The 18928-nt window shown below is 63.0% G+C and overlaps 1 protein-coding gene across 1 annotated transcript; it reads left to right on the forward strand.

Moving 5' to 3' along the window:
- The first annotated feature begins 3733 nt into the window (after positions 1-3733).
- On the forward strand, positions 3734-17701 carry DCAF8 (DDB1 and CUL4 associated factor 8). Its single transcript, XM_065730395.1, is given in 14 exon segments — positions 3734-3805; positions 6475-6548; positions 6783-7135; positions 7137-7457; positions 10866-11006; positions 11179-11273; positions 12338-12448; positions 13996-14068; positions 14252-14309; positions 14395-14502; positions 15349-15479; positions 17115-17234; positions 17336-17452; positions 17546-17701. Coding segments are annotated over 13 exon segments (1794 nt in total). The 5' UTR covers positions 3734-3805; positions 6475-6499; the 3' UTR covers positions 17663-17701.
- Positions 17702-18928: the final 1227 nt, after the last annotated feature.

Raw genomic sequence — 18928 nt, forward strand, 5'->3', positions numbered from 1 at the left:
TTAGGGTCATTAACGCGCGCCCTGACGAGGATGAGGACGATGACGATGAAGGACGGGCGCGTGGGACGCGGAGCGGCGCTGGCTGCGGTGTCCCCGTGGGGAGGGGACGTCACTTTGGGGGCAGCAGGAGCCGGGCGCCGGGATGGGGGGGACGCTCCCGACCCCGCAGCGCTGTCCCCACGCACGGGGACACCCCATGAGCGGCCGCCTGCGCCCCAATAAAGGTGATGGCAACAGCGGCACTGCCACCTGGAGCTCGTGGGGCCCCACGGCAACGGGGGGAGCCACAATAACACAGTGACCCCACAATAACACAGTGACCCTACAGTAACACAGTGACCCCACAATAGCGTGGGGTGACCCTACACTAACACAGTGACCCCACAATAGCGTGGGGTGACCCCCACAATAACACAGTGACCCCCACAATAACACAGTGACCCTACAGTAACACAGTGACCCCACAATAGCGTGGGGTGACCATACAGTAACACAGTGACCCCACAATAGCGTGGGGTGACCATACAGTAACACAGTGACCCTACAATAACACCAGAGGGAATGGGACCTTACAATAACACAGTGACCCCACAATAGTGTGGGGTGACCCTACAATAACACAGTGACCCTACAATAGCGTGGGGTGACCCTACAATAACACCAGGGGGAATGGGACCCTACAATAATATGGGATGACCCTACAATAACACCAGGGGGGAATGGGACCCTACAGTAACACGGGGTGACCCTACAATAACACCAGGGGGGAATGGGACCCTATGACGACACGGGGTGACCCTACAATAACACGGGGTGACCGTACAATAGCACCAGGGGGAATGGGATCCTACAGTAACGTGGGGTGACCCTACAATAACGTGGGGTGACCTTACTATAACACGAGGTGACCCTACAGTAACACGAGGGGGGAAAGGTGACCTTATGATGACATGGGGTGACCCTACAATAATGCCTGGGGGAATGGGACCCTACAGTAACACAGTGACCCTATAACAATGTGAGGTGACCCTACAGCAGCACCAGGGGGGAATGTGACCCTACAATAACATGGGGTGACCCTATGACAGCATGGAGGGACCCTAAAATAACACAGGGGGGAAATGTGACCCTACAATAATACAGAGTGACCCTACAATAACACCCTGGGGGAAATGTGATCCTACAGTAACACCAAGGGGGGAACGTGACCCTACAATAACAGAGTGATCCTACAACAACACGGGGTGACCCTAAAATAACACTGGGGGGAATGGGGCCCTATGATAACACAACGAGGGCCATGGGATGACCCTACCGAGACATGGGGCGACCCTACAAAAACATGGGGGAACCTTATAATAACACGGGGGAGGGGACGTGACCCTACAGTGCCATGGGGTGGCCCTACAGTAATATGTGGAGGGAATGTGACCCTACAATAACGTAGGGGGGGGAAGTGATCCTACAATAACACAGCAGGAGAATGTGACCCTACAGTGCCATGGGGTGACCCTACAATAGCTCTGGGGGGGGGACGTGACCCTACAGTGCCATGGGGTGACCCTACAATGGCTCTGGGGGGGGGGAATGTGACCCTACAGTGCCATGGAGTGACCCTACAATGCCATGGGGTGACCTTACAATAGCTCTGGGGGGGGGAATGTGGCCCTACAATGCCATGGGGTGACCCTACAATAACAGTGGGGCACACCCCACAATAACGAGGGCACGCGTGGGGTGGCCCTATAGAAACACTGTGGGGCACTGTACAATAACACAGGGCGGGCGTGGGGCGACCCTACAAAAACAACGTGGGGGGAGGGGGGGAGGGAAGGGGTGGATCACGTGACAACACCGCTACGCACGGGGCAACCTTCGACCCGACCGGAACACAGCGGGAGGAGGCGTGGCCTCCGTTGCTATAGCGACGGCGGGGAGCGGGGCGATGCTGCGATGTCGTGCAGCGGCCGGTGCCGTAAAGCGCGCCGCGCCGCCGTAGAAGGAGACGCGGTGCCGTAAAGCGCGCCGCGTTGCCGTAAACGTCCGGAGGCGGCGCACTAAGATGGCGGCTGTTGGGCTCGGGGCCGGCGGAGGGGGAGCGGCCGCGGAGCTCGGGGCCCGCGCCTGAACGGCGGCCGGGAGCGGCGGCACAAGGGTCGGTGCGGGGCCTTCGAGCGGGGAGGGGGCTTCCTGTCCCCTCTTAGCCCCCCCGGGAGCGGTTGGGTGCCGGTTTGCTCCCCCCCCCCACTCCTTTTCCCCTCCCCCCCCCCCCGAGGCCTGGCGGGCCCGGAGGCGTTGGGGCACTTGGGGGTCCCGGGAGCGCTGTGCGGTAACCGGGTCTCGGGGAGGGGACCCTGCCGACCCCGGGGGGGGGCACTGCCCCTTTAGGGGGGGGTGGAAGGGACCCCCGCGTGTGGCTGTTACCCCTACGGGGGGGTTCTGCGCTTTCCCTGTTGTTTTGAGGGGGGAATTCCTGGTGTCCCTCGGTGGATGCTGCTTTTTTTTGAGGGGGGGGCCGTTGCCCCTTTGAGGGGGGAATCCCTGCTCTTTCCTGGGGGTTTTCCTCTTCTTTTGGGGGGGGGGTGGTGTGTACGTGGTGCCCCTCGGGGGTCGCTGCTCGTGTAGGGTGGGTGCAGAAGGGGTCCCCACCGCACCCCATGGGGCCTTTCCCCCTTTGGGGGCCGTCCCTGCCCTTCCCAGGGGTTCACTTCCACTTGAGGGGGGGCTGCAGAGGCAGCCTCCCTGCTGCCCGCCCCCCACGGGTATTTCCTCCTCCTGGGAGGGGTCCCTGTTTCCCCCCCCCCCCCCCCCCCCCCCATGGGAGTGTTACCCCTTTGAGGTGGGGGGAGTCCTTGCTCATCCTGTGTTTCCTGGTGTCCCGCTGTGCTGGTTTTTTTTGTGTTTTTTATTTTTTATTTGGGGGGGGGGCACAAAAGGGGGATCCTTGCTTCCTTCTATGGGCACCTGATGCTTAATTGCTCCTTTTGGGGGAGCACTGCGGGGCTGGGGGGGGCACCTTGCTCTTCCCAAGGGGTCTCCCCCCTCTATAGGAAACATCTCTGCTTTCCCGGGGGGGGGGGGGGGGGGGGGTAGGGGTCAGAGTGCTTTTAATGGGGACAGAAAGGAATCCCTCCCCCAGACTCCCTGTGGGGGCTTAGTGCCTTTTGGGGAGGTTTTTTTTTGGGGGGGGGGGGGGGGGGGGGTCTGCTGCCCCTGGAGCATCAGCACTCATTCTGGGGGGAAGCTAGGGGTGTCTTCGCTGCTCTGTGGGGACCCCCCAACCCGGTTTGGGGGCTCCTGGGGTTGTGGGGTCTGGAGATGAGGAGGGGGTGTCTCCTTTAGGGTGGGCATTACAGAGATCCTTGTGCCCCCAGGACCCCCTGCGGGGGGGGGGGGGGCATTGTTTCTGCTGCACCCAGAGCTCGTTTCTGGTTTTCTGTTACCCCAAAAGGTCCTCAGCCCTTGGGAGGGGGGGGGGGGGGGTGAGATGACATTGGGGGTTTCTTCCACCCCCAAAAGGTCCTCAGCTCTTGGGGGGGGGGAGATGACACTGGGGGTTTCTTCCACCCCCAAAAGGTCCTCAGCCCTCGGGACGGGGGGTGGGGGAGGTGACATTGGGGGTTCCTTGCACCCCCAGAGCATCATCACCCCATTGTGGGGCGCCCTCCCCCCGTGTCCAACCCTTCTGTGCTGGATGGCTTTGTCACCCCCTCCTTTCCAGGGCCGTCACCGTTGTCCCCGTTGTCCCCGCGCTGCTGGGGCCTTAACCCTTCCTCTGCCAGCGGAAGTCCGGCCCTGCTCGCAGGTGAGTCGGGTGCTGCCCAGTAAAGGCTCCCAGTAAAGGCTGCCCACCCCCCCACCCGGCCCCAGTTCCTCTCTGTGGGGAGCCACGACCCCCTCCCCCCCCCTCCCCCCCTCACGGTCTCTGGATGGGAAAGGGGAGATGCTGAGGGATTCATTAAGCTCAGTTAATTAGCACTGTCATGCTGTCCTATGTTTCCCTGTCGGGCTCCCCCCTGTAAAATGGGTGGCATTCGGGGGTCTGTGGGGCTGCAGAGCCATGGGTTGGGGGAGTGCTGTGGGGCAGAAAATAAGGGGGACCCGAGGGGGTCTGTGGGGTATTGCTGGGGGACAGCAAAAGGGGGGGGGGGCGCACAAGGGGGTCTGCGGGGGGCAGGGCTGTGGGGTTTTGCTTTGGGACAGCCCCACGGATCCACGCCGCATCCCCAGATTGGATGTGGGGGAGAGCTGGGAATTGTGGATCTGCCTTTAAGGGCGAGAGGGAAGCTGCTTAATGAGTGTCATCAGCAGGGCCTGGGAGCTTTGTAATTAGCCAAACCTCTCCAGATCTCTCGTGCGAGGGGGGGGGGGGGGGGGGGATTTCCCAAACACAGGCTCCCTGCACCCCACAAGGAGGGATTTGGGGTGGGAGGGGGGGGAGGTTTCTGTGGGGCTAGGGCTACCTGTTGGCCCCGGAGCCGCCCCACGCCGCGAGCTGCCGCCGTCCGGCCCCGATGAGAGAGCTTTCCTTAAATAGAAGAGGCTGAAAGGAGCCCGGCACGACACGTGTGCGCCCGGCAGCGCCAGAGCCACGAGGCTGCGGCTCGGGGTGGGGGGGTGGGTCGGAAATGGGGCCGAGGGGCTCTGGGCTGTGTGGCCGTGTTCCTCTTCTGGCCTTCCTGCTCCTTGGTTACGTATCCCAAACGCGGCCGTGCCGCCCGCCCCGGCCGTGGGGCGTTCATGGAGTATCGCGGGGAGGGATCGTTTGGGGCTGTGGGTGCTCTGATCCTCAGTGACTGAGGGGTGGGGGCTGCGTGTGAGCCCCCCCACGGGGGGGGAGGGGGGGGGGACGGACCCGTGGTGTCACTGGGGATGAGCTCCGGACGGCTGCCAGCTCGGTGCTGAGGCACTGTGGCATGCGGAGGGATATTTATAGGGCCGTCGCAGGGGTGCTGCGAGCATGTGAGGCGTTGGGCACGGATCCTGGCCAGATGCAGCCGTCGGGGCAGCACGGTGCTCCCAGCTGCACGGGGCTGCTGTGGGGCCGCCCTTGTTCCAGTGGGGCCAAGCAGGGTGCTGTTCCACCTCAGGCAGCGCTGCGTGCTTGGTGAGGGGGGGGGGGGCGATACCTTCGGTGCCGCGGTTCTGCCGTAGCCATCCTGGTGGCCCCACGCCTGTGGCAGGTGACACGAGCTCAGCTCTGCGCGGCTCCCGCGCGCAGGAGCTGCTCCTGCAGAGCTCTCGGCCGCACGCTGCGTCCCTCTCCGTCCCGTGACCCGGTTCTCGGGGGGCTGCCGTCGCTGCGAGCAGAGCGGGCACGGGGCCGAGGTGCCGGTGTGCTCCTCCTGCTGGCTCTGGGTGCCGACCCATGGGTGCTGACCGCTCACGCAGCCCCACACGTGGACCTGCAGTGTCCCTGGGCGTGCTGCCCGGCTCTGGGTCGGGATTGCTCTGGGTGGTCCGGGTCACCTGAGCGAGGCTCCGTGCCCGTGGGGTGGGTGTGTGAGCCGTGACTTTGGGCTCGTTACTCATTCCTCTCCTCGTTTCTTGCCGCTCCTCTTTGTGCTGATGGATCAGAGTGGGTCCTTCGGCAGAGGGAAACCGCTCCCGAGGAGCGGAGTCCAAACTCCGTGGGCTCTGGCAGCCCCACAGCTCCGGGATCCGGCACGGCGATGTGGGGCAGTTCATGGGGTGGGGGTGGCAGTGCCACCGGGGTCCCCGGGGGAGGGCTGTGATGCCCCCAGAGCCCACGATGAGCACGGCTGGCTCGCAGTGCTCGGCCTTGGTTGGCTTTGCTGCTCCCTGGGGCTGGTGATAATTCCTGGTGGTGTTTGTTGTCACCGGATTTAATAATGACAGCCCGGATTTGGCTCTGCCCTCTGCGTGAACGGGGAACCCGAAAAACTCCGGGCCTAAAAACAAAAGGGAAATGCTGAGCGAGCAGAACATCCCCAAAATGCTTTTCTTCCCCCCCCCCACCTCCCGTGCCCTGGGCTGGGGGTGGGCGTTGGCTTTGGGGTCACCCACCGGGGCCGGGATGCGCAGTGGGGTAGCGTCGCTTTTCGCCGTGGTGTCTGCTGCGCTCGGGGCAGAAATGAGCGTCTTGCACCTATTTTTGTCCCCTTGGTGGGGTTGGGGGGTTCTGTGTGTAGGAATGGGCTTCAAAACCGTAACAGTCCCCCCCCCGGAGCAGCTGTTGGGCCGCAGGCTCCTCGTGCTCCTGCTGTGCGGGGTGGCAGGACGGGGCACGGGGCTGTGCGGGGTGGCAGGACGGGGCACGGGGCTGTGCGGGGTGGCAGGACGGGGCACGGGGCTGTGCGGGGTGGCAGGACGGGGCACGGGGCTGTGCGGGGTTAGGGTCCATCGCTGGAGTGGAGCCGGGGGGGGTCTGCGGGGACGTGGGGTGCACTGAGTGCGGTCACCGCGTTCCTTCGCTGCTGCAGCTCCTGCTCTGCCCTTCTCTCCCTCCTCCAGGGGAAGCACGCGGGGGGGGAAGGAGATGTCGGAGAAAGGGAGCGGCATGGACGGCAAGACGGACATCGCCAACGGTGAGGGCGGATGGGGGGAGGGGGGGGGCCCGGCCCTGGGGGGAGATGGGAAGAAGGGCTGAGCCCGGCACTGGGTGCGGAGTGGGTGCTGGAGGGATCGGAGCTCGCTCCCCACACCCGGCTCTGTATGCAGTGGGGATGTGTGCTTTGCTGCCCTGCCCCGACCCACGCAGGGGAAGGGCAGCTGGGCTGGGGGGACCTCGGGGTGCTCACAGCGTTGTCCGCGTGGTGCAGGCAGCTTGTCCAGCAGCCCGGAGGAGATGTCAGCCGAGGAAGGCAGGGAAACTTCCTCCGGCATCGAGGTGGAAGCATCCGACCTCAGCCTGAGCCTCACGGGAGACGACGTGGGGCCCAACCGCACCAGCACGGAGGGCCGCGACACCGACAGCGAGAGCTCGGCCGAGGAGAAGGACTCCGACAGCATGGACGACACGGGCCACTACTCCATCACCGAGGAGACGCGCGCCCTCGACTGCTCGCACTCGGAGGAGGAGGAGGAAGACGACGAAGAGGAAGAGCAGCGCTCCCACCGCCGCGCTCAGCGCAAACGTGCCAACCACGAGCAAGACTCCTCGGACGACGAGCGGGGCGCTCGAGGACTGGGTGTCCTCGGAGACCACGGCGCTGCCGCAGCCGCGCTGGCAGGCCGTGCACGCGCTGCGGGACAGGGAGCTGGGCTGCAGCTCCCGCTTCGTGTACGAGGCGTGCGGGGCGAGGGTCTTCGTGCAGCGCTTCCGCCTGCAGCACGGCCTCGAGGGCCACACGGGCTGCGTCAACACGCTGCACTTCAACCAGCGCGGCACGTGGCTGGCCAGCGGCAGCGACGACCTCAAAGTGCTGGTGTGGGACTGGCTGAGGAGGAGGCCGGTGCTGGAGTTCGAGAGCGGCCACAAGAGCAACGTCTTCCAGGTGAGGGGGGCACGCGGCGTGCTGGGCTCGGGGGGGGGGGTCGTGCTCTGATTACTGTGGGTTTGGCCCCCGGGGGGGGGTTTGTCTGTTTCCGTGCCCGGTGCTGTGTGGAGGGGGTGACGTTTGTGCGGCTGGAGGAGCGCGGCTCGCTGTGCTGCGGTGGGCAGCTGCCCAAAGCTGAGCGGTCCCAAAGTGGGGCTGGGGGTGCACGACTCGTTTGGCTGCTCTGCCCTGAGCCCCCCCCCCCCGGCGCTGCTGCTGGAGAGGAGCTCTGCACAGAGGGACCTGGGGGTCCTGGGGGGCGACAGGTTGGCCCTGAGCAGCGTGCCCTCGTGGCCAAGAGGGCCCATGGCATCCTGGGCTGCAGTGCCCTGAAAATCCACCCAAAACGACGCCAAAATCCACTCCAAATGGCCCCAAAATCCCACGAAGTGACCCCAAAATCCTTTATTCCAATTCCGTGTGCCTCATATGGCAGCAGTGCCCCCCAAAATGGCCCCAAAATCCCACAGAGTGACCCCAAAATCCTTTATTCCAATTGCACAGGCTGCATATGGCAGCAGTACCCCACAAAATGACCCCAAAGTCACCCCAGGATGACCCTAAATCCTTTATCCCAATTCCTTGGGCCCCATATGGCAGCAGTGCCCCCCAAAATGACCCTAAAATGACTCTAACATCCTTTATTCCTATTCCATGTGCCTCATATGGCAGTAGTGCACCCCAAAATTACTCCAGAATGAACCCCAAATCCTTTATTCAAATTCCATGTGCCCCATGTGGCAGCAGTGCCCCCCAAAATGGACCCAAAAGCCCACAGTGACCCCAAAATCCTTTATTCCAATTGCACAGGCTCCATATGACAGCAATACCCCCCAAATGACCCCAAAGTCACCCCAGGATGTCCCTAAATCCCCCAGATGACCCCAAAGTCATGCCAGGATGACCCTAAATCCCCCAAGTGACCCCAAAGTCACCCCAGGATGATCCTAAATCCCCCAAGTGACCCCAAAGTCACCCCAGGATGACCCTAAATCCCCCAAATGACCCCAAAGTCACCCCAGGATGACCCTAAATCCCCCAGATGACCCCAAAGTCATGCCAGGATGACCCTAAATCCCCCAAGTGACCCAAAGTCACCCCAGGATGATCCTAAATCCCCCAAGTGACCCCAAAGTCACCCCAGGATGACCCTAAATCCCCCACATGTCCCCAAAGTCACCCCAGGATGACCCTAAATCCCCCAAATGACCCCAAAGTCACCCCAGGATGACCCTAAATCCCCCAAGTGACCCCAAAGTCACCCCAGGATGAGCCCAGCCTCCTGCGTGGCCAGCAGGTCGAGGGAGGGGATCCTCCCCCTCTGCTCTGCCCTGGGGAGAGGGGACCTGATCCAGGGGGAGAAATATCGGAGGGGTGGGGGGCACAGTGGCGAGGCCAGACTCTTTTCAGCAGTGCGTGGGGACAGGACGGGGGGGAACGGACACAGACTGCAGTGCTGTGGGTCTGGGGTCACTTGGGGTCATTTTGGGGGGCATGGCTGCCATATGGGGCACGTGGGATTGGAATAGGGGATTTTGGGGTCATTTTGGGTGGATTTTGGGGTCAATTTGGGTGGTTTTGGGGTCTTTTGGGGGGCATGGCTGCCATATGGGGCACGTGGAATTGGAGTAAGGGATTTTAGGGTCATTTCTTGGGGTTTTGGGGTCACTTCTTGGGTTTTGGGGTCGTTTTGGATGGTTTTAGGGCCATTTTGGGGCCATTTTGGGGGCGTTGCTGCCATATTGGGCACGTGGAATTGGAATAAAGGATTTTGGGGTCATTTTGAGGGATTTTGGGGCCGTTTTGGAGACCTGTGCGACCTGGTGTAGGGAACTGCTTTGGCAGGGGGTTGCACTCGCTGATCTCTGGAGGTCCCTCCCAACCCCTACGGTTCTGGGATTCTGTGGGGTCATTGTGTGGGATTTTGGGGTCATTCTGGGGAGGTTTCAGGGTCGTTTGGGGTCACTTTGTGGATTTTGGGGTCATTTTGGAGGGCATTGCTTCCATATGGGTTGCATGGAATTGGAACAAGGGATTTTAGGGTCATTTTGTGGGGTTTTGGTGTCATTTGGGGGTGATTTTGGGGTCATTTTGAGGGGCATTACTGCCATATGGGTTATGTGGAATTGAGTAAGGGATTTTGGGGTCATTTCATGGGGTTTGGGGCACATTTCCTGGGATTTTGGGGTCTTTTTGGGTGGCGTTGCTGCCATATGGGTTATGTGGAATTGGAGTAAGGGATTTTGGGGTCATTTTGTGGGGCTTGGGGGCCGTTGTGGGGTCTTTCTTCTGTGGGGCTTGGGGGCCATTGTGGGGTCTTTCTTCTGTGGGGCTTGGGGGCCATTGTGGGGTCTTTCTTCTGTGGGGCTTGGGGGCCATTGTGGGGTCTTTCTTCTGTGGGGCTTGGGGGGCCATTGTGGGGTCTTTCTTTTGTGGGGCTTGGGGGCCATTGTGGGGTCTTTCTTTTGTGGGGCTTGGGGGCCATTGTGGGGTCTTTCTTTTGTGGGGCTTGGGGGCCATTGTGGGGTCATTTCATGGAGTTTGGGGCACATTTCGTGGGATTTTGGGGTCTTTTTGGGTGGCGTTGCTGCCATATGGGTTATGTGGAATTGGAGTAAGGGATTTTGGGGTCATTCTTCTGTGGGGTTTGGGGGCCATTGTGGGGTCTGTCTTCTGTGGGGCTTGGGGGCCATTGTGGGGTCTTTCTTCTGTGGGGCTTGGGGGCCATTGTGGGGTCTTTCTTCTGTGGGGCTTGGGGGCCATTGTGGGGTCTTTCTTCCGTGGGGCTTGGGGGCCATTGTGGGGTCTTTCATGGGGTTTGGGGCCATTTTGGAGACCCGTGTGCCCTGGTTTTGGCACCCTGCTTTGGCCGCGGGGTTGTGGACTCGATGATCTCTGGAGGTCCCTTCCGACCCCTGTTATTATGGGATGCTGCTCTGCCCTGAGCCCGGTGTGGGAGGGGCAGCGTTCCCGCGGTGCTGTGTCACAGCCACCAGGGGGGGCCCGGACGGCCCCGATCCCGAGAGATCCTCCCCGTGTCATCTCCGGGCTCCCCAAAAAGAGCCGGGGTGGTCGCTCAGCCCCCCGACTCCAGCGGGGGAGCGGAGCCCTGGGAGGGGCTGTGCAGAGCCCCCTTCTGTGGGGCTGCTCAGGTCCTGCGTGGATGCCTGGCAGTGCTGCTGTCGGGAGCCCGCCGACGCCGTGGGGCAGGACTCGATCTCTCGAGGTCCCCCCCAAAAGCAATTCAGTGATTCTTTACACCCAGCGATGGGGCAGAGGATCGGGATGCATCCCTGCACATCCCATCCTCCTCTTCCTTCCTCGGGTGCAGCCGTGAGCCTTCGCCCTCCTCTTCCTCTCTTCCAGGCCAAGTTCCTCCCCAACAGCGGCGACTCCACGCTGGCCATGTGTGCTCGGGACGGGCAGGTGCGTGTGGCCGAGCTGTCGGCCACGCAGTGCTGCAGGAGCACCAAACGTGTGGCGCAGCACAAGGGAGCTTCACACAAGGTGAGCCCAGCCCCACTGCGGCCCTTGGGTGCCCCGATCCTGCCCTGGGCTCCGAGGGGGCGAGGAGGGCCTCGGTGCGCTGCCCGGAGCGGGGATGTGTGTGTGGGTTGTGGGGGATCTTAGCACGTTGTTGGGTGGAAAGGGAACCAATGCTCGAGTATTTATCTTCCAGCTGGCCCTAGAACCGGATTCTCCATGCACTTTCCTATCAGCAGGTGAAGATGCTGTAGTCTTCACCATTGATCTGCGGCAAGACCGGCCTGCCTCGTGAGTATCCCCCTCCCTGCTCCTGCTGCGAGGATTGGGGGGGGGTCTGTGGGGTCTGGGCTGTGGGGCTGAGGGTCTCTGCCCCATAACCATCGCATCAGTGCGTGGAGGCACCGCTTTCCTGCTGGGGTGTCCGATATTTGGGGGTGTGACAACATTGTGCTCCCTAAGGGGAGGGGACCGGAGAGGTCCTCCTGCTCAGGAGGACCCAGACGGGTTTGGCTCTCAGCATTGCTGCAATCCTCATTAATTAGTCCGCAATTAAACCTTGTCCTGCACTGACATGGAGCGGCAGTGCTGCTGCCGCATGCCCCCACCGCAGCCCCTCCGTGCTGGCAGCGCATGGGGCTCGCTGTGCCCCCACAATTAACCAAAAACAAAAGAGCAGAGGGACACCTCTGGTTCCTGACAGCTCCCAGATCAGCTCCGTGCCCGCGTTTGGGGTCGGAGGAGTTGTGGGGTTACTCCAGAGATGATCCTGCTTAAAGCAGAGAGCATCAGAGCTCAGCTCCCCGCGCTCCGCTCTCCTTTCTGTGCGAGGGCTTTTGTCTGCAGCCCCGAACGCATCTGTTTCGTAACCAGGATGGGAGAAGCTTTGGAGCTCACTGTCCCCCCCCCACCCCCCCCCCCCCCGCCTCAGGATGCTGTCTGGGTTTGTGTGCTGAAATATTTTCACCCAGCTCCTGGGGGGGGGGGGAGGGGAAGGCAGTGTGTTGGATTCAGCTCAATCTGGGCCTCGTTATAGCGAGCCGGGTGGGGAGGGATAACGGCAGAGGCTTTTGGCTTCGGGGCCGAGCTGCTTCTGCTGTCTCCAGCCCCGCAGTGTCGGGCCGTGAAATCCTCGGGGCATTTTCGGGGGTCGATGCCAGGGGATGATTTCACTGTTTGGCGGTCGGACGGAGCTCGGTTTGGACGCTGTTGGAATGGTTTTAGGGTGGTTTTGCACGAGTGTGTTGTTTGTCTGAGTGTAAGAGCTCCTGCCTTTCCCATCCGGAGCCCGCCTGGAAGCCGAGGTGGATTTTTTTGTGTCGGTGGTGGTTGTTGCTATTCCCCATCTCTTAAAGGAAACTGGTGGTGACAAAGGAAAAGGAGAAGAAGGTGGGGCTGTACACCATCTACGTGAACCCAGCCAACACCTACCAGTTCGCTGTGGGAGGCAGAGACCAGTTTGTGAGGTGAGTGGGTGCCCCCCCACCCCAGCAGCACTGCAGTCCTTAATGCCTGCAAAGCCTGCTGCCCTGTAAAGCAGCATGAAGACGAGCTGGATTAACAGAGAGGGATTTGGATCCGTGGAGGTTTAGTGCTGGGATCCAGCCCGGCTCTCCCTTCCCCCGGAGCCGCTGATTCTCTAAACCTTAACGAGCTTCTGAGCCATCTTCTCTCAGCCCTCATCCCGGTGCGATGCGGAGCCGAGATTAAGGCCCGGGGAAGGTCTTGGTTTCAGTGGGATTGAGCTCCTTAATTCCAGCCCCCCCCGTGGGGTTGGCAGTGCTGGGAAGGCCTCGCAGCACCGATCCCTCCATCCCCGCAGTGCCCACCCCCCCGCAGCTCACATCATGTGCTGCGAACTGAGCTGCCCCACCCCCCCCCCTTGTGCCCTCACCCCCCCTCCGGAGCGCTGCCCTCGGAGGCACTCGGGGCTGTGTTTTCAGGCCCTCTCTGCGTTGGGCTGAGGTTGTGTCCCCACGTGAGCAGCTCCTCCGCAGCACCCGCGCTCAGCAGGGCTGCCCGTGCCCCCTCCCTCCCCACTTTTGGTTGGGGGAGGGATGCTGAGCCGTGCAGAGAGCTCTTGGCAGCACGTTTTGCACCCCGAGGACGCGGCCGGCGTCGCTCACGCAGCGTCAGCCCTGCAGGCATCTGCTGCACTGCCAGCATCGCCAGCACTCCACGTGGGCTCAGCGCTGTGGCTCCTTCCAGGAGAGCCCTCCACACGCAGCCCCCATCCTCCTCCTCCTCACAGTGCTTCATCTCTTTCAACGGCCATGCTCCTCTGCCTCCATGCCCCGTCCCAACCCCGTCCCTCCTCCGGGAGCCAGGGAGGGGCAGGGATGTCACCTCCAGGGGCAGGGATGTCACCTCCAGGGGCAGGGATGTCACCTTGGGGAGCAAGGAGGTCATGTCAAGGGTCAGGGAGAAGCAGGGAGGTCACCTCCAGGAGCCTGGGAGGAGCAGGAGGTCACCTTGGGGAGCAGGGAGTTCGCCTCAAGGGTCAGGGAGCAGGGAGGTCACCTCCAGGACCCAGGGAGGACCCAGGGAGGTCACCTCCAGGACCCAGGGAGGAGCAGGAGGTCACCTCCAGGACCCAGGGAGGTCACCTCCAGGACCCAGGGAGGACCCAGGGAGGTCACCTCAAGGGTCAGGGAGAAGCAGGGAGGTCACCTCAAGCAGCAGGGAGCAGGGATGTCACCTTGGGGAGCCTGGGAGGACCCAGGGAGGTCACCTCCAGGACCCAGGGAGGAGCAGGGCGGTTAAACTGCTCCCTTGGGGTGCGAGGAGCGCGGGACGGAGTGCTGATGGCCGCGGTCTCGTTGCCGTTGTTGTTGCACGTAATGAGAGGTGACGCTGAGCTGTTCCGGCTGCTCGGGGCTCTGCATTGCTTCGGGGAGGGCCGCGGTGTCCGATGTGACATCGCCTCATTGGGGCCCAGCTCACCCCGTTTGCCCCCCACGCCCCTCGGAGCATCGCTTGTGTTTTGGGGTGAGCCTTCTCTTCCCCCCCCCAGGATCTACGACCAGCGGAAGATCGATGAGAACGAGAACAACGGCGTGCTGAAGAAGTTCTGCCCCCACCACCTGGTGAGCTGTGCGGGATGAGCCGGCGCCCTTCTGCTCTTTTCCTTTGCTTTTTATGAACGCTACTGTGACCCAGCTCTTTCTGCTGTCCGCTCTCGGCAGCGGTTTCGTGCTCTGTGGCCGCTGTAGGAGTGCCAGGTCCTGGCAGGGAACGGGCGGGCTCAGAGCTCTGTGCTTTCCCCTTAGGTGAACAGCGAGTCCAAAGCGAACATCACCTGCCTGGTGTACAGCCACGATGGCTCTGGTGAGTCCCAACCCCCCCCCCAGAAATGCTCAGGTGAGGCCGGGGGGGTCACCGCAGCGCTCCCCTCTCTGCCGTCCCCTCGCAGAGCTGCTGGCCAGTTACAACGACGAGGACATCTATCTCTTCAACTCCTCGCACAGCGACGGCGCAGAGTACGTCAAGAGATACAAAGGGCACCGCAACAACGCCACGGGTGAGGAGCGGGGGGCACGCGTTGCACGCGGGGTGGGGTGGGGGGGTCTAATTGGGAGGGCTGGGAGGACTGGGCTGGAGCTGGAGGGGTCGGACTGGGAGGACTGGGCCGGAGTGGAGGGGTCATACTGAGAGGACTGGGCTGGGGTGGAGGGGGCCGGACTGGGAGGACTGGACCGGGGTGGAGGGGCCGGAGTGGAGGGGTCGGACTGGGCCGGACTGGAGGGGCCGGACTGGAGGGGCCGGACTGGGAGGACTGGGCCGGAGTGGAGGGGCCGGACTGGGAGGACTGGGCCGGACTGGAGGGGCTGGACTGGGAGGACTGGGCCGGAGTGGAGGGGCCGGACTGGGAGGAATTGGCTTGGACTGGAGGGGCCGGACTGGGAGGACTGGGCCGGAGTGGAGGGGCCAGACTGGGAGGAATTGGCTTGGACTGGAGGGGCCGGACTGGGAGGACTGGGCTGGGGGCTCAGGCTGGGGATTGGGGGTTCACGTTGAGGGCTGGAGGAGCTGAGCTGGAGCTGGGGGTTTAGGCTTGGGTCACACTGGGACTGGGCGGGGGGGGGGGGGTCAGGCTGGAGGGGATGCTGTTGGGGTCGGGTGGGGGGGGCCCATCCCGTGAGCCGATCCGGGTGGCTCCGAGCGCCCCATCTCTCCCCTCCGAGATCTTAAAGTCGCGGGCTCTCAAAGAATGAGCCATTATGCGTCTGGGGACGGAAGAGATCCACGCCGGTAACCTTGGAAACTCGCCGGCTGCCAGGCGGGGGGTGGGGGGCTGGGGGGGGCTGGGGGGGGGGCTGGGGGGGCTCTGCGGGGCCTCAGCCCGTTCCTTTCTGTCCCTGTGCAGTGAAAGGTGTCAATTTTTACGGCCCGAAAAGCGAATTCGTGGTGAGCGGCAGCGACTGCGGCCACATCTTCCTGTGGGAGAAGTCCTCCTGCCAGATCGTGCAGTTCATGGAGGGCGACAAGGGCGGCGTGGTGAGCTCGCCCACCCCGGCCCTGCTCCCCATAAACCCCCCCCCAGCATCCCCCCCCCCCCCCCCCCCCCCCAGTAAGAGCCTGACAACCCGCTCTGCACCCCAGCACCGGGGCTGGAGGAGCCCCCCCCACATCACTTCAGTACCACAAGGTGGGGGGGGGGGGGGGGAGGGGGGAGATGCAGCGAGAGAAAATCCCCCGTGTGCCCCCACCCGGGGTGTGGGGGGGGGGTGATGGCGGGCCTGGCTCCGGGCAGCGCTCCCCACCCCTCCGCATTCACAGCTGCGCTGGGGCCGTCCCCACGCCGCGTTTCCCACGCTCCGTGCTGTCAGCACTCAGCTCTCCGGTGACGTTTACAGCCCCCCCCCCCTCGCCCACCCCCCCCCCATCCCCGCTGGGACGGCCGTGGGTCCCCGAGTGCTGTAGGGCCGCGGGTGATGGCACTTTGGGGCCGTGCACAGCCGCCCTTTGTCTGCGAGGCCGCGGCCGTGTGCCAACACCGCCTGGTGGCCACTGGCACTGCCACCCCCTTGTCCCCCCCCCCCCCCCCCCCCATGCTGGGCTCTGCCGGGCTCTGCTTTCCCCCCCCTCGCTTTCTTTCCCCCCCCCCCCCTCGTCGCCCCGTGCATTATTCAGGGCTCAGTGCACCCTTTGCAGCGTTGATGGCGGTGACAGTGACAGCAGCGCTGGCACAGCCCCAGGGGTTGGTGGCATTGGGGGGGGGCATGGGGAGCCCCTTTCCCCACAGCACCATCCCTGGGTCAGGCTCTGTGCCCCCCCCCTCCCGGTGGGCTTGGGGCTGTGGGGCTCTCGGTGGCCGTGGCTGTTGTGACCCCCCCCCCCAAATTCCTGTTTTTGTGCCCGTTTTCCACCCTGTCTGCCCCTGTTCGTATTTCTTTCCCCAAATCCCCTCCCCCATTCACATTTCTTGTGCCCCCCCGCGGGTCGTTGTCCCCCCCCCCCACTCACATTTCTGTGCCCCTCTCCCCCCCATTCCTGTTTCTATACCCTTCCCCCCCCATTCACATCCCTATGTCCATACCCCACTCCCCACCACTCAACTCTGCACCCATGGGTGCCCTCCATTCACCTCCACGTCCCCTCAACTCAATCTTTGTGTGCCCCCCCCCATTCCCCCCCTGTATTCCTTCCCCCCCCCTGTATTCCTTCCCCCCCCCTGTATTCCTTCCCCCCCCCCATTCTCCCCCTGTATTCCTTCCCCCCCCCCATTCCTCCCCTGTATTCCTTCCCCCCCCCTGTATTCCTTCCCCCCCCCTGTATTCCTTCCCCCCCCCCATTCCCCCCCTGTATTCCTTCCCCCCCCCCCCCATTCCCCCCCTGTATTCCTTCCCCCCCCCCCTCCATTCCCCCCCTGTATTCCTTCACCCCCCCCTCCATTCCCCCCTGTATTCCTTCCCCCCCCCCTGTATTCCTTCCCCCCCCCCTCCATTCCCCCCCTGTATTCCTTTCCTTCCTCCCCTCACCCCCCGCCCCCATTCACCCCCTGGATGTTTTTTTCTCCCCCCCCTCTATACCCCATCCACCCCCCGTGTCCCCCCCCTCCCCCCATACCCATTGCCCCCCCGTGTCCCCCCCCTCCCCCATACCCATTCCCCCCCCGTGTCCCCCCCCCAGGTGAACTGCCTGGAGCCGCACCCCCACCTCCCCGTGCTGGCCACCAGCGGCCTGGACCACGACGTGAAGATCTGGGCCCCCACAGCAGAGACCCCCACCGAGCTGACCGGCCTCAAAGAGGTGGGTGAGACCCCCCAGCTCCACTGAGGGCAGAGTGGGGTGTTGGGGGGGGGGGGGCTCCCTGACCTCCCCCCCCCCCCCCGTGGTTGCGTTGGCCGCAGGTGATCAAGAAGAACAAGCTGGAGCGGGACGAGGACAGCCTGCACCACACCGACATGTTCGACAGCCACATGCTCTGGTTCCTCATGCACCACCTCCGGCAGCGGCGTCACCACAGGGTACGCCCCCCCCCCCCCCCATAACCGCCCCCCCCCCAATTCAAACCAACCCCGATTCCCACCTTTAATTTCCCCCCCCCCCCCCTTTCCCAGCAGCGCCGACGGGAGCCGGGCGCCCCGGATGCCGACTCGGATGAGTCCCCGAGCTCCTCCGACAGCTCCGACGATGAGGAGGAGGGGCCGGACCGGGTGCAGTGTATGCCCTCCTGAGCCCCCCCCCAAATCCCAGGGTGAAGTGGGGGGAGGGGGGGGGGGAAGCTCTGGACCCCCCCCCCCCCTTTCTCCTCTACTAACAACACTGAGCTTTTTTTTTGACATGTTATGCCCCCCCCCCCCCCCCCATCCTTGCAGACCTTTGGGGGGGGGGGGGGAGGGATGTGTGGGGACACAGCGTGCCCCCCCCCACCCTCAGCACCCTCACGCTGGTGGGGGGGGGGGAGGGGAAGGGGATTTCTTATATTAAAATCCCGCCGAATCCCCCCCCCCCTCCCCCCACAAATCCCTGCAGCTTCACCATCCCCATTTAATTGTGTGTGTGGGGGGGGGGATACAGGCTGCTGCCCCCTCCGTTCTTCAGGGCTCCCCCCCCACATCCCGGGGGGGGTCCAGCTGCTCTGTGCCCCCCCCCCCCTCACCCATTACAGGGCTGCATCCCTTCCTTTTCATTCCCCCCCCCCCCCAAAAAAAAAAGCCACAGGGGTGTTTGCAGAGCGATGCTTGTCTAGTTTGTACATATCAGTGATTTGCACTTGGTTTGACCCCCCCCCTCCCCCCATCACGACCCTCCCCCCCCTTCACGACCCCCCCCCACCCAGGGCAGCGGCCGGAGCCCAATTTTGGGGTGGGGGGAGGAGAGAAAACGGGGGGGGGTGGGGAAAGTGGGAAAGATCCTTTGATTTTCAGTTCCTTTGAAGGAGATCTCTATAGGGGGAGTGGAGATGGGGGAAGGTGGGGGGGGGGGGTGGGGGGCAGCACAGAGGACCCCCCCCCCTCCTCAGAGGGCTGCCCCCCCCCTCGCCCCCCCCCCCCCGGTCACTGTTAGAGGCCTAATTTTATATGTATTAAAACCAAACAGAACTTTGGATGTTATCCACCGCAAATTATTGTAAAAGTTGGAATATATATTATTATATATAAATGCAATAAAAACCGATGGAGAGAGCGCGGCGCTGCGTGTCCATCAACCCCCCCCCCAAAAAAAAATTAATGACCCCCCCAAAATAATGCCCCCCTCCCCCACCCCCATAGCCCTTTATTCCCCCACCCCCTTTTAAGCTTCGAGTCTGCTTTATTTCAACCTATTTATTGCATTGACCTCAGTCCTAAAAGGGGGGGGGGGGAAATAACCCATTTTCTGTACTATTCCCCCCTCCCCCCCCATTTTTAATCCTTTATTTGCACCATTTCCCCCCCCCCCATATTTTCAGCCCCCCCTTTAGGACAGAGGGCAGGTCTATTAGACCCCATTTTTCGCCC

This window comes from Cyrtonyx montezumae, unplaced genomic scaffold (genome assembly GCF_038088225.1).
Source record: "Cyrtonyx montezumae isolate F1298 unplaced genomic scaffold, pur_monq_1.0 scaffold_126, whole genome shotgun sequence".
NCBI classification, from domain to species: Eukaryota; Metazoa; Chordata; class Aves; order Galliformes; family Odontophoridae; genus Cyrtonyx; species Cyrtonyx montezumae.